This window comes from Ceratotherium simum, chromosome 17 (assembly GCF_057802395.1).
Source record: "Ceratotherium simum simum isolate JZ-2026a chromosome 17, ASM5780239v1, whole genome shotgun sequence".
NCBI lineage: Eukaryota > Metazoa > Chordata > Mammalia > Perissodactyla > Rhinocerotidae > Ceratotherium > Ceratotherium simum.
The window spans coordinates 5,873,328-5,887,920 of NC_141916.1; the positions used below are offsets into that span (position 1 = coordinate 5,873,328).

General features: G+C 44.8%; 1 protein-coding gene across 1 annotated transcript in view; it reads left to right on the forward strand.

Annotated features, from left to right (window-relative positions):
* The window catches only part of GNS (glucosamine (N-acetyl)-6-sulfatase), a 41,746-nt gene extending 31,114 nt beyond the window's left edge, over window positions 1-10,632 (forward strand). Inside the window, exons 11-14 of the mRNA XM_004429369.3 lie at window positions 1,686-1,793; window positions 3,050-3,160; window positions 4,619-4,779; window positions 7,853-10,632. Of these exons, the coding sequence (XP_004429426.1) occupies window positions 1,686-1,793; window positions 3,050-3,160; window positions 4,619-4,779; window positions 7,853-7,931 (459 nt within the window). The 3' untranslated portion in view covers window positions 7,932-10,632. The remainder of the gene's footprint in view (window positions 1-1,685; window positions 1,794-3,049; window positions 3,161-4,618; window positions 4,780-7,852) is intronic.
* The last annotated feature ends 3,961 nt before the right edge of the window (window positions 10,633-14,593 follow it).

The window sequence follows — 14,593 nt, forward strand, 5'->3', positions numbered from 1 at the left end:
TTGACAGGGGCATAACCTGGCCCTTGGGAGTTTTAAAGCTGCCCTCGTGATTTTAATATGCAGCCAAGTTTGAGACCACTGACCTAGACTTTTCAGGCACCATTTTCTCCTCTGCATGCTCTGACACTCAGGTCTGACAGGTAAGTTCTTCCCCTGACTCCCAGCTTCCATGGCCCAGGGTGGGTGCTTACAGAGGAGCTGGCAGCTTCTGAAGTCTCCTGTTACTTGCGGTTTCTGAGACCTTGATCGGCACGGGATTGTTTAGGTTTCATCATAGAACAGGGAGTTAGGAAATACGTTCCTGTCTCTGACTCGCCCTTGCCAGGCAGCTGTGGTATTCCAAGGCCTTGCACAGGCTGTCGCCCCTTCCCCACCGTGGTCCAGTTAAGTGGGTCCACTGAAGTCCTTAGAGCAGTGGTTCTCAAACTAGCATTCCTCAGAAATGCCTGTGGGGCTGGTTAAAACACAGAATGCTCCCCACCCGCACAGGGAATTAAGAATTTGTATTTGTAACAAGTTCCCAGGTGATGCTAATGCTTCTGGTAGTGGGGCACACTTGGAGAACCACTGTTTTAGAGCAATGCTTCTCAAATTTTACTGTGCATTTCCTGACTCACCAGAGGATCTTATTAAAATGCAGACTCTAGCTCATTAAGGCTTGAGGAGGGCCTGAGATTGTGCATTTCTCACCAGCTCCCAAGTGTGGCTGATAGCCCGCAAACCAGACTGAGTAGTAAGCCTAGAGACCATTTCAAGAGTGCCTTCTAACGTGGTCTCTGGGTCTCCACATCTCCACTCCATTTCTAGATTCTGCTACTGGGTGCCTTTTCTAAAGCACAACCTTGATTGTGTTACTTCCCTGCTCAGAAACCTCCCGTTGCTTCCTGTCTGTCACCTGCCATTCTTTATAGAACTAATGGGCAGCCTGCTGTCGGCCTTTTCCTGTGCGGTTACCAGCCTGCCTCTCGACTCTACATGGCGCTGCTTCCTTGTCTGAGCTGGATTTCAGGAAACCATACTTCCAGGTTCTACTTCCATCCCCTGTTCATGTGGTTCTCCTGATGCAGAACTTCCTCTCACTCCTCGAGCCTTCTTCCTTTCTCCATTCGTGTGCCTGTCTCACACTTTCCTGATTCAAGTGCTGCTGCTGCTTGCCTTGCACTCCACTGATGTGCGTCGGAGATGAAATGAGCTCGTACATGTATGATGTCTTCAGCCTGACCATCAAGAAGTACTTTGAACCTATTGCAGTCCTTAGCACACTAGCCTAAGTTGATGTTTGTTTAATTCTTGTCCTTGTATGTATTAGGCTATAAATTTGTGAGTGTGAACTTACAACAGTTCTTTGATACACGTTGTAGACAGTGTTGTGTATTCTAGTCTGGACTTGGCCCTGTGACTTTGAGTCTTGCTTAGCTGCTTGGTCGGTTTCCAGTCCTGACCCGCTTTCCTGAAGTCGTCTTGGGGAGTAACTATCAAATGTGACCGTCACTTGTAAGGGCTCCACAAATCCCAAACGTGACACTCGGTAGCCTTCATCTGCATCAGTCGTGGCCACTCCCTTTAGTTACTGAATGCAGAGTCCAGTTGACTCCCAGCTCCCCCTTAGCACTAGAACAAATAACTCTGTGAATCTTACCACAGTCTGTAGGCCACACAGCAACCACTTCTGCTCTTCTTTCTAGAAAGGTGCCAGTAATCTGACTTGGCGATCAGATGTTCTGGTGGAATATCAAGGAGAAGGCCGTAACGTCACTGACCCCACGTGTCCTTCCCTGAGTCCTGGAGTCTCTGTGAGTAATATCTTGAGTCGGCTTAGACAGCTTCCTCATGGACAGCACAGCAGGCACTGGTTTAGTGTATCAAGTATTGAAACCCTTCGTCTGAGTCCTACTCCTTTGTCACTTGACTGTGGGAGATTAGTAGATGGACTAAGGAAACTTCAGTAATCTGGAAGGTGACGCTGCCAACCTGTCGTCAGACTGTGCACTTCGAATTCTTCCCGTCTGTGTAACAGGTGCACACCTCTGCCCACGTTCTTGCCAGATCAGTACCCCTTCCTGTTTTCCCACCCTTCCTCATAGCGGCACTATTTTTTATTAGGGATGTTATCAGTGGCATCCCATAGAGAGATGGGGTTCCACCCGTTACCATGCCGTCACAAGTGTCTCGCACGGGTGGCAGTCAGGCTGGTTGTGGGGATGGTAACAGCCACCCTGGCCTCTCTTTGGAGAATGGGAAATAGGCTTCCATTTGGAGTTGACCCTCCAATACCAAAGTGTTAGGATATAGTAAAGAACCAACTGGAAGTTGGTATAGAAGACATGAAGAAAGAAGTTAAAATCATAAGACCACTCAAATCAGCCAGCCCTGATGGCGTAGAGGTTAAAGTTCAACGTGCTCTGTTTCGGCGACCCCGGTTCGGTTCCCGGGCGTGGAACCACATCACTCGTCTGTCAGTAGTCGTGCTGTGGTGGCGGCTCACATAGAAGAACTAGAAGGACCTACAACTAGAATATACAACTGTGTACTGGGGCTGTGGGGGAGGGGGAAAAAAAGGAAGATTGGCAACAGATGTTAGCTAAGGGCAACTCTTTCCCAGCAAAACAAACAGACAAAAAAAAAACACACTTATAAATGAGTTACCTACACATGATTCCACAAAGCTCATTTTAGCCTTTTTCTCTAGCCCTTTGGGATGACAGTTCCGAATACACCTTAGAAGTGACTCATTGAGTATCAATTCTTCTCCTCACCAACCCATACGTTTTACAGGTGCTCACTGCAGCCAGTTCTTGTCAGGAGATCAGCAGGCAGGGATGGCAGCAGTCTGTAGATGGAACAGCCACCACCCGTGTTCCTTGATCAAGTTAGCTGTCAGGAAGGAGCAAAGCCCCACGTCTATTTTGATTTGCTTCTCTGTGGAAGGTTTCCTGATTTCTGTCCAGTTGTATATCCAGCTCGAGCCAACTAGGTTGCCCCTGTAAGCCAGTAATATTTGTTACTATAGAAAAACTGTCTTCCTTTAACTCTTTAAATATCCTCTCAGCAATGTTTCCCAGACTGTGTGTGTGAAGATGCTTACAACAACACCTATGCCTGTGTGAGGACCATGGCGGCACTGTGGAATTTACAGTATTGCGAGTTTGATGACCAGGAGGTAAGAGGGCCTCTGCATCCCCACCCATGTCCATCGCCAGCGCTTTGTTAGCTGGACTTGGTGGCAGAAGAGCAGTTCCAAGGATGCTCCCTAGGGAAGACGTGTTTCTTATCTGTACTTCCACTTAGGTTTTCTTCAGTTAAGAAAACAGAATTCCACAAGGCCGTGCTTCCCGTCCCTACCTGCGACCTTCCTGGATGGGGTTCTCTCCACTCCCACCACCTCCCAAACATACACTTTAAATGCACACTTCACGTTTTTGAAAGGCTGCACGCCTGGTCTCTTTGCTCCCTCGTAGTTTGGGGTGAGGGTGAGACACCTCAGCTTCTGTGGAGGTGAAAGGAGTTGAGGCATTTCCTAGAAAGCTTACTGCAGCCACCTTGTTCAGAAACTTCTGTCCTCACCACGGCAGAGCCCAGTGCTGCTCAGATGGGTTTAGCAGTGGGGTCAAAGGCAGGCCCAGGAGCGCCATCCCTGGAAGAAGGTGGCTTTTAGCCAACTCGGATCAGTGTGGATTATTGGAAGGACCACATGGACTCCAGTCCTTGTGGTGTCATACCTGTTCATCAGTGTGCGCTCCCCTGCCCCATCTGGCAGCCCACATCTTGCCATGTGATGCCGACACTCATCGTGTTTCTCAGAAATTGATGTGCCCACCATTCACCGGTTGCTCGTGGGCACTTTGGACAACAGGCAAGAGAGCTTCCCTCAAACTCCGTTCCTGTTCCCCTCCCCTGTAATGTTCATCCGTTTGATAACTGCTTACAGGTGACAGTCTGAGGGCAGTTACTTGAAGCCATTGTAGGCAAAATTTACCTACCACCTTCCTAGCCTATCACTTAACTCCAGTTTGGAGAACAAACTTCAGATTGGGTGGAAAATGGTGATATTACACACGTCTGATGTTAGAAATAACAGTACTGTATCCTTCCCCACTTGGTGTTACACATCCCAAACTGCTTTTAGAATGGAAAACTTAACATTCGTGTAACCCGGGTTAGAGTACTGTCACATCTGTTCTCATTTGAGTCTTCACAATTCTAGGGCAAAAACAAACCTTCGAATGTCTACTCGCACTCAGTAACTTGATCACTAAATCCAGTTTCTGAGACCTTGCCATTTGAGGCTCCTGCCTTCTGTTCTCTGCCTAATTACAGAAGGTGGTAAGCTCCCCGCCACCGCCCGCCCCCTCCTGACTCTGCCTGAAGCACCGGCTGCACTGGAGGCCCCTTCCCAGCATGTGGGCCTCGGACCCGAAGCAGTTGAACCCCCCGAACAGATGCTCCGCTGTCTCGTGTACACCCTTGGGCTCTCTGGGGACCTCCAGACCAGATGATCTTCTCCTGGGCCTGGGTCTTGTCCATCTCCTCCCCTCCCATTTGAGAGAATGCATGCGAGGAGCATCTCCTCAGCTTAACCCTTGCTCTTTTCTCTCGTCCATCTTGCCACTTCCTGTAGGTGTTTGTAGAGGTCTATAACCTGACTGCAGACCCAGACCAAATCACCAACATCGTGAAAAGCATAGACCCAGACCTTTTAGGAAAGATGAACTATCGGCTGATGATGTTACAGTCCTGTTCTGGGCCGACCTGTCGCACTCCAGGGGTGTTTGACCCCGGGTAAGTTCCGCTTTTCTTCAGTGCTGGGCTAAGTTGTCACCAGAAGCCATGTGTTCTTGAAGGCAGAGGGAGCCTGATGGACCCTTCTGCTGTGAGCCAAGCTGTGTTCCCCGCCCTCTGCTCCAGAGTGGGAGCGCTGTCTCAGTGCCCCAGCCTGGGGTATGGGAAAGAGCAGTTGGAAGCTTGGCTCTCCGTGGCCAGTCAGTGCTTTGGCTGGAGGCATGGCCTATTCCCCACCCCCGCGGCCTCCTCTTCCTGGCTTGATTCTCCTCACTGTACCATTCGGTTGCACTGGGGACACCTGGGACTTCTTTAAAGTCACCGACCAAGTGGTACCCAGTCCCTAGCGCTTCCCAGAGCACATGTGTTCATTTCTCAGAAACCCTAGTTATAGAAACGGGAGTGCTTGCCAGTCAATTTAATGTATTAAACACGCAATGAAATAGAAGGTAGACACTCTCAGCTGTTGAAACATACAAGCCCACTGCAGGACATGAAGGGAGGAAAGACGTTAATGATGGCCTCCTGAGTCGGCTCCCTCCTCCCACTCCCGTTCCTCTTCATCAGTCACTTTGCACCAGGGATGCTGGGGCTCAGCACACCAGGCACTGGAGCTGCCGATGGCAAGAAGCCTGTCATTTTTGCTTGAAGATTATGAAATTAAAAATCAAACTTTCACCGGGAAAGGATTGTTTCAGGTCTTATTCTCTGTAGGAGAGAGGGGAGAGTGATGTCCTAAGCTGATGGAAAATAATAACTTATTTAGCCATCTTCATGTGAAATGATATCTTCAGTCCAAATTAGAGGGGAATGTAAGTAAAGACAGAGAAACTGGATTATAGACTATTTATTAAAGAAATGTAAATAGTGTATATAGAGCCAAAGAGACATGGATGCCAGCAGACTAAAACTAGGTAACAATATAAAAACACAGTATTTATCATAATTTTATATCAGTTAAGCAAAGTAGCTTTTTTTATATGGATAATCCTGTTAATAGCCAGCCCTGGTGGTCTAGTGGTTAAGATCTGCAGTTCTCACCACCACAGCCCAGGTTCGTGTCTTGCTCAGAAAACCACACCACCCGTCTATCGGGTGTCATACTTTGGCAGCTGTGTTGCTGGGATGCTGAAAGCTATGCCACTGGTATTTTAAATCCCAGCAGGGTCACGCATGGGGGGCACAGGTTTCAGCAGAGCTTCCAGACAAGACAGACTAGGAAGAAGGACCTGGCCACTCACTTGCAAAAAAAGTGGCCATGAAAACCTTGTGAATAGCAGGGAGCATCGTCTGATAGAGCGCCGGGAGGTGAGAAGATGGCGCGAAAAGACCAAGCAGGGCTCCACTCTGCTGTGCACAGGGGTGCTAGGAGTCGGAATCAACTCAACCACAGAAATCCTGTTAATGCAATAATTGGTCAAGCGTTCTGACCGACCGACCAGCTTTGGTCTTTCCTCCAAGTTAATGAAATGGATCTTTGTTTGGTACTAGTTCCTTGAAGTAGGAAGGTCAGTCTCTGAGATAAAAGCACAAGAATTCTAGTTGACACATGCTGATTTTGCAGTTTCCAGCAACTACTTTGCTCAGAATGTTTTATCAAACCAAATAAAGTTAGATGTACATAGCAGTCTCTGGCTGACTCTTGGAACTTAAAGCCAACATCTAATTAAGTCTTGAACGGAGGGTCCAGGGACGTGGACTTCTCTGACCATGACGTCCCTGAGCACGCTACAGCGAGAGCACAGGCCTGCCGTGCCAGCATCCAAGTGGCCAGTGTGGGGCGCACGCAGCAGCCCCCTTGTTTCTTCTGGGCACCTCGCCTTAAGTGTTAGATTCAACTGTAGAATTTCCTTGCAGCCCTCAGAGCCCCAACAGGTACATTTCAGATGAGGAGCTAGAGCTTGGAGTAGTGGTTTGCCCCAGGGTCACCCTCTTAGGAACTGCTACAGCAAGATCTCCTGACTTCCAGGCAAGCTGCGTTTGTTTGTTTAACTGTCTTGCTCACATTCTAGAAGCTTATAACTAAGATTCTAGATGCTGGCTTTGCTGATGTTAGCCTGAGCTACTTAAACTCTACCTGATTTTCTTTTAAATTCCTTAGCCCTAGCTTTTTCTTTCCTCCCAAACATTTAGGTCTGTAGAACCCTCTGAAATGGGGGTCAGCAGACTAGATCCCGCAGGCCCAATCCAGCCTCCCCCTGTGGGAACACAGCACACACATTCACGTACATAGTGTCCGTGGCTGCTTTTGCACTTCAGCAACAAAGCTCAATGGTTGGGACAGAGACTGCATGGCCCCTAAAATATTTATTATCTGGCCCTTTACAAAAAAAGTTGGCCAGTCCCTGCTCTAAAATAATAAGAGTTAGTTTGTCCAAACGATAGCAGATAAAAGTAAATACAATGTTATTTCTAGCCTGCACATGTAAAGTTTCTCTCCAGACAACCTATATGCTTTGCCTCTGCCAAGTCTCAACTCAGGTTACCATTCAGCATTCGCTCTAACTCTCCCTTGGGTGGTAAGTTATTTTATGTGCCAGACATTTTACCTGGATTGCCTTACTATTTGATTGGTGGCCAGAGAAGTTAGTGACTGCCCTCAGTTCATAATGAGCCTGGTTCAAACTCCTGTCTCAGGTGCACACCTCCGCTCTTACCCACCACAGCCTGTGTGTCTTAACTGCAGAAGAAGAAAAGGCTTTGAAACTGCTGGTAGGGCTTTCACAGCAAGGGCTGTAGACTCTTCCATCAGGCTGTTAATATCTTAGGGATCGCCCCTTCCCCCCAAAAAACAAAACAGCTCAAATCTTGCCTCCAAATGCCTTTCAAGACTAACCTTACTGCTGTTTTTTCTCTCCTCTCCACTTTTACTACATTGTTTTGTGCTTGCTGACTTGTCATGGAAATGCTCTTAATTAAGTACTGTTTCGTTACTATAAACAGCAGCTCCCTTCTGATGATTTAATTATTCCTTTTATATCCCTTCCTGATATCCTTAAGTCCACTTACTCTTCTGCACAAAGTACTCAATGGCCAACTGGAATGAATGTGGCATCCTTGTTTTCCTCCCCAGATATAGGTTTGACCCTCGTCTCATGTTCAACAATCACGGCAGTGTCAGGACTCGAAGGTTTTCAAAACGTCCTCTGTAGCGACCTCGGCAGTGGACCCCTGCACGCCTCTTTCTGATGAAGTGATTGTAGTAGATGTCTGTAGCTAGTCTTCAAGACCACGCCTGGAGGAGTTTCTGGACTGGCTTTGTTTTAAGTCGTGTTTGAAAAAGCAACCCAACCAGCTGACTTCCTTGTGCAAAGTGTTAAACTGTGAACTCTGCCCATGTCGGGAGTGGCTGTCCCTGGTCCCTTCACTCCACTGATAAGGAATGCTCCTGAGGTCTTTGTTCTCGCCATACACTTTCTGTCCTGGGGCTACACTTCTTGATTATTCCCCATGTGGTCAAAGTCTGAATTTGTAAATCCATTCAGATAAATGGCAATACTTCAGGGGGAAAAATGTTTTTGATATATATAGCTTGACCTAAAATCAAAGGACCTGCGTAGCATTTCAGATTGAGCACCTCACTGTCAAAAATACTGACATCACATGGCTAGAAGAATGACCATCAGAGCTGAATCATCTGATTAAGAACAAGTACCATTGTTTTTAGATTGGTAGAAATATATTGTTTATAATATCCATCACAATGTGATAAGGTCACAGATTCAAAACATGTCAACCAAGCTCTGTTAGTTTTTTGGAATTCTGGGCTGGTGCTGCACTGAAATAGAACAGTAGGCTTTTGGGAAAGGCTAATTCCAGGTGACACTGAATTAGTTAATGGTGACAGCCACCTACTTGCCGGTGGCTGCTAACCGCATGGAGTGCCAGTTACCACTAGGGGGATCGAGGGACTGTCTCTCTGTACTTTCCCCTCAGAGATCTGAACAGTAAAGCGGCTTAGATATCTCTGCAGAGAACAGGAACTTCCCGGGGTGGGTGAAGGCTGCATTTCCCGAGGGCCTCCCGTAGATGGGGCTCTCGGGTTGGCAGATTGAAGGGCTGTGGTTGGGATGTGGTAAGTGCCTGTCCAGCAGGGAGCCTGGGTTTCAGAGTGGGAAGTTGTTTGACTGTCTCTGCATTTTACTGACATTCTGTTCATTTGTTACAAGAGGTAAAAATTTCTTACAGTTGATGCAAAGTACCAACTCCTTTACCCTACCTTCTTCCCTCCTGGATAGGGTCTTCCTGAGTTTTTGGAGTCTTGTATAATTTGGGCCCCATTCGCTATTCCCCTGCCAAAACCAGATCTTGTTGAGGTTTCCTCACTGTTTAGAACACCGACATTTTTATGGTGTTTGGCTCAAAAACCAATCCCGTTTCCATTGTTTCCTTCACAGGAAGCTAATCAGTGGTGGGACGGCAGAGGAGGAGGAGCTGCTGTGGTTGGGAACCTGTTCGGCTCAGGCAGGAGTGATGGTAGCTCTATTTAAGGTCTTAGGTTGAGCTCTAAGCACTTTGTAGGATGTGGCCAGAGCACCTTTTCCATCAGAATTCCAGAGAGCCGTGACAGGTTAATAGCCATTGGGTTTATTCCTTTACCTCACACAACCCCAGTAACTGTGGTGGTATTTAGAGGTGAAACAGGCAAGTGAGATGAACACCTCTGCTATGAACGTTTTAGGGAAAGAAATGCTAAAAATTTCAAACTACAATGTTGAGTATAGGTTACAGCTTTATTCTACACTTTGATTCTTAACATTAATCAGTCAACTTCCACATTAATGAAAGTTGACCACAGTTATTCCGGAATAAAAAGAAACCTACTGTTACCAGGTCTTGTACTGTGATGTCATATTATTCAGTTTTATGATGCCGGTTCCTGAAAGCAGGTGAAGTCATGAGACTGACACATGAGCTACCGATAGTGTCCCTGCCACACTCTTACAGTCGGCAGACTTGTTTGGGTGGGGGGGTGCCATGTGGCCTCTCGGTGTCCTCTACTCTTGGTACATTTCCTACCAAACGTTTAAATGGCCTCTAAAAATTTCACTTTTTCTCTTGGACTAGCTTCGTTCTGGATCTGTGCTAATAAAATCATCTTTCATAAAGAGGCCTCAGTTTACAGCCTAGCAGACTATAGAACGCACTGAACTTTTCAGAATGTACAAAGGATCCACTGCAAGAGGCTTGCCTTGTTTCTCTCTAACTGTACTGATCTGAATTTTGATTATTTTCCCTTCTAAGAAGGTCAGGTCCGTATCTGTTGGTGCCCTTCAGAGTACAAAACTAGATAACCATTACGAGTGAACATAGGCTATAGGAATGAATAGAGATTTTTGCCTTACAAGATTTCCTATTACAAAGCTCTTCCTCAAATACAGTGACAAAGCAGGGAACACCTGTTAAGCATCTTTGAATTTGACCAATGGTGCTGTGCAAAATACATTTTAATTGACAACACTAGGGTTTTTGTACAAAATAGTAATGATAGCCATGGAAGTTATACCTTAATCTGTGAGAAATGTTCTTAAATTTATTTTTAAGTGTCTAAATTAAGAATTAGTGCTTTTTTAATAAAGAAAGATGAATTGTTCCAGGATCCTTATTAAGAGAAAGCAAAAGGTATTTCAGTCGCTTCACCAATGGAATTAGATGGCAAGGTTTGGGCTCTTGGGTTTCACCACCACTTAGGTCCCACTGAACTTTGTGAATTCCTGTATTTGCATCATCTGTTCCTAGAAGTTGTTCTGCCCTGGCTGTGTGTCATCTCTGTCATTTGACTTAGAAAGTGCCCTTCAAAGGACCCTGTTCACTGCTGCACTTTTCAACGAATTAAAATTTATTTCTGTTCTAGTGGGAATGTGTCCTTTGTTTTAGTCCACAAGTTGTAATTTTGACAGGATGCTTTTTTTTCTTGATGCTGTTTCATGTTTTAATCACTCACTAGTATTGGAGATGGGCCGTTTCCTTGTTGAGTGCACCCACCTCTTCTACACGTGGGCCCTGCTGACTGGTAGCCATGAAGGAGCACCATGTAGAAAATCATTCCCAATAAATCTTTATGCATTTACAGCTTTGGAGAAAAAACATCTTACCTTGGCCAGCTTTACATGAGATAAACTAAGCTCACCTTTGAAAATGCTTTGCCTTGATGTCCAGTCGGGTGATCCTCCATTACCCTAATGAGGAACGATTCCATATGGGGTTGACAGACTTTTTCCTAAAGGAATAGATAATATTTTAGGCTTGTAGGCCCTGTGGTCTCTGTTGCAACCACTTAACTCTGCTGTTGTAGCAGCACAAAAGTAGCCCTAGCCGATACTTAAATGAATATGAGTGGCTGTGTTCCGACAAAACTATTTACAAAAACAGGCAGGCCATGGTTTGCCAACCCCAGACCTAGACCTAGTAGGTTGCCTCATAGCTTATAAATTATCAAGACCAAGTAGCAAAATCAGATATTAGAGGACACCCATAAAGTTGTCAGATTACTATCAGAAAAAACAGGTATTTGGGGTATATCACAATGTCAAGCCATCGACAAGAAAGAGGAGAACGTTTATTTGCATAGATTCTCAAAGTGAGGTTAACTACAGACTCGACCAGATCCGTTTTTCTAACTTATCCTGCCTATTCCCACTGAGACTATACCCTGCCCTGTAGAACCAAATTCCTTATGGAATTACTCTTTGTTTCTTCTTTCTCTACCAACAGTGGGTTGAAAGGGCTGGACATATACGCACCTTGAAGTCTGCTGAGCCAAGAGCAGACAACTAGAGAAGCCAAAGGCCACAAACTGAAAGCACCTCTACTGATGGCCTAGGAATTACTATACAGTAAGAAGAGATTTAGACGTGGGACGTGGGAGCTAGCTCCTCGAGTACCGTAGAGTGGATTAACAGTTCTAAATCTTAGTCTGAGAGGAAGCTTTCATGACCACCTTCTGCCCGTGAGACCTGAGGTCCATATGTATCCTCCTGTCTGCAGCTCTGACTGATGCTGATGGGCCCTCAAAGGGTAGAGAGATACAAAGGATGCCTGTAACTAGTATTGTGATAAAAACAGCTCTGCAGCTAGGTCTTGTCCTCAGTTTAATTTACCAAAGCTCATAAAGCTAACTAGTCAAAGAGCCGGGATTCCAAAGATGTGGCTTCAAAGCCTTCTTTCTGTTAAACTCAGCTATCTCTGTGATCTAAGAAGGATTTTTCCCTCCCTCATCTTGTGTCTGAGTGCCTACTCTGCCTGACAGTGAGCTTGGTTATGAAAGGGAATTATTCTACTCCTGATCTCCAGGACATTATATAGATTGAACAGAGAACGTAAGAAAAAAACTTCCAACCAAGAACACTCGACCAAGCAAGGTTATCATTCAGAATTAAAGGAGAAGGAATTTTCCAGACAAGCAAAAGCTAAAGGAGTTCATCGCCACTAAACCAGCCTTATGGGACATGTTAAAGGGACTCACTTAAGCTGTAAAGAAAAGGTGCTAATTAGTAACAAGATGTATGAAAGCATAAATCTCACTGGTAAAAAATATTTAGTAAAGGTAGAGGATTAATCATAAAGCTAGTATGAAGGTTAAAAGACAAAAGTAGTAAACATAACTAACTACAATAATTAGGGGATACACAGGTAAAAGATGTAAAATGTGACATCAAAAACAAAAAGGTGGGGCCATCCCAATGGCATAGTGGTTCAGTTCGGTGTGCTCTGCTTTGACGGCCTGGGTTCTGTTCCTGGGCGTGGATCTACACCACTCATTGGCGACCATGCTGTGGCGGTGACCCATGTACAAAATAGAGAAAGACTGGCCAGGAGGTTAGGTTGGCAAATCTTCCTCAGCAAAAAAAAAAAACACATAAAAAGTGGGGAGAAGATAAAAATGTAGAGTTTTAGAATGCATTCAAATTTAAGTTATCAACTTAAATAGACTGTTATAAATACAAGTTGTTACATGTAAGCCTCATGGTAACCACAAAGCAAAAACCTGTAGTAGGTACACAAAAAGAGAAAAGAATCTAAGCATAATGCTAAAAGTCATCAAACCTCAAAGGGAGAGCAAGAGAAGAAAGGAACAGAGGAGCTACAAAACAGCCAGAAAACAGTTACTAAAATGGCAATAAGTACATATCTATCAACAATTTAAATGTAAATGGACTAAATTCTCCCATCAAAAGACATAGACCCATGCACGTGGATTGGAAGAATAAACATAGTTAAAATGTCTATTACCTAAAGCAATCTACAGATTCAATGCAATCCCAATCAGAATCCCAATGACATTCTTCACAGAAATAGAAAAAAGAATACTAAAATTTATATGGGGCAACAAAAGACCCCGAATAGCTAAAGAAATCCTAAAGAAAAAGAACAAAGCAGGAGGCATCACAATCCCTGACTTCAAAACATACTACAAAGCAATAGTAATCAAAACAGCATGGTACTGGTACAAAAACAGACACACAGATCAATGGAACAGAATTGAAAGCCCAGAAATAAAACCACACATATACGGACAGCTAATTTTCGACAAAGGTGCTAAGAACATGCAATGGAGAAAGGAAAGTCTCTTCAATAAATGGTGTTGGGAAAACTGGACAGCCACATGCAAAAGAATGAAAGTGGACCATGTGCTGTCGCCATTCACAAAAATTAACTCAAAATGGATCAAAGACCTGAAGGTGAGACCTGAAACTATAAAACTCATAGAAGAAAATATAGGCAACACACTATTTGACATTGGTTTTAAAGGAATCTTTTCGGATGACATGCCTACCCAGACTAGGGAAACTAAAGAGAAAATAAACAAGTGGGACTTTATCAGATTAAAGAGCTTTTATAAGACAAACGAAACCAGAATCAAGATGAACAGACAACCCACCAGCTGGGAGAGAATATTTGCAAAACATACATCTGACAAGGGGTTGATCTCCATAATATATAAAGAACTCACACAACTGAACAACAAAAAAACAAACAACCCGATCAAAAAATGGGCAGAGGAAATGAAGAGACACTTCTCCAAGGAAGATATACAGATGGCCAATAGGCACACGAAAAGATGCTCAACATCACTAATCATCAGGGAAATGCAAATCAAAACAACACTAAGATACCACCTCACGCCCGCCCGTTAGAATGGCTATAATCACCAAGACAAAAGACAACAAATGTTGGAGAGGATGTGGAGAAACAGGAACCCTCATACACAGCTGGTGGGAATGCAAATTGGTGCAGCCTCTATGGAAAACGGTATGGAGATTCCTCAAAGAATTAAAAATAGAGATGCCCTATGATCCAGCCATCCCACTACTGGGAATCTATCCAACGCACCTGAAATCAACAATCCAAAGAGGCTTATGCACCCCTATGTTCATTGCAGCATTATTCACCATAGCCAAGAAGTGGAAGCAACCTAAGTGTCCCTCGACTGACGATTGGATTAAGAAAATGTGGTATATATATACAATGGAAAACTACTCAGCCATAAAAAAAGACAAAATCGTCCCATTTGCAACAACATGGATGGGTCTGGAGCGTATTATGTTAAGTGAAATAAGCCAGAAAGAGAAAGACAAACACTGTATGATCTCACTCATATGTGGAATATAAACCAACACATGGACAGAGAAAACTGGACTGTGGTTACCAGGGGCAGTGGGGGTGGGGGGTGGGCACAAGGGGTGAAGGGAGTCATATATATGGTGATGGACAAACAAAAATGTACAACCCAAAATTTCACAATGTTAGAAACCATTAAAACATCAATAAAAAAAAAAAGACATAGAGTGGCTGAATGGATAAAAGGCAAGAC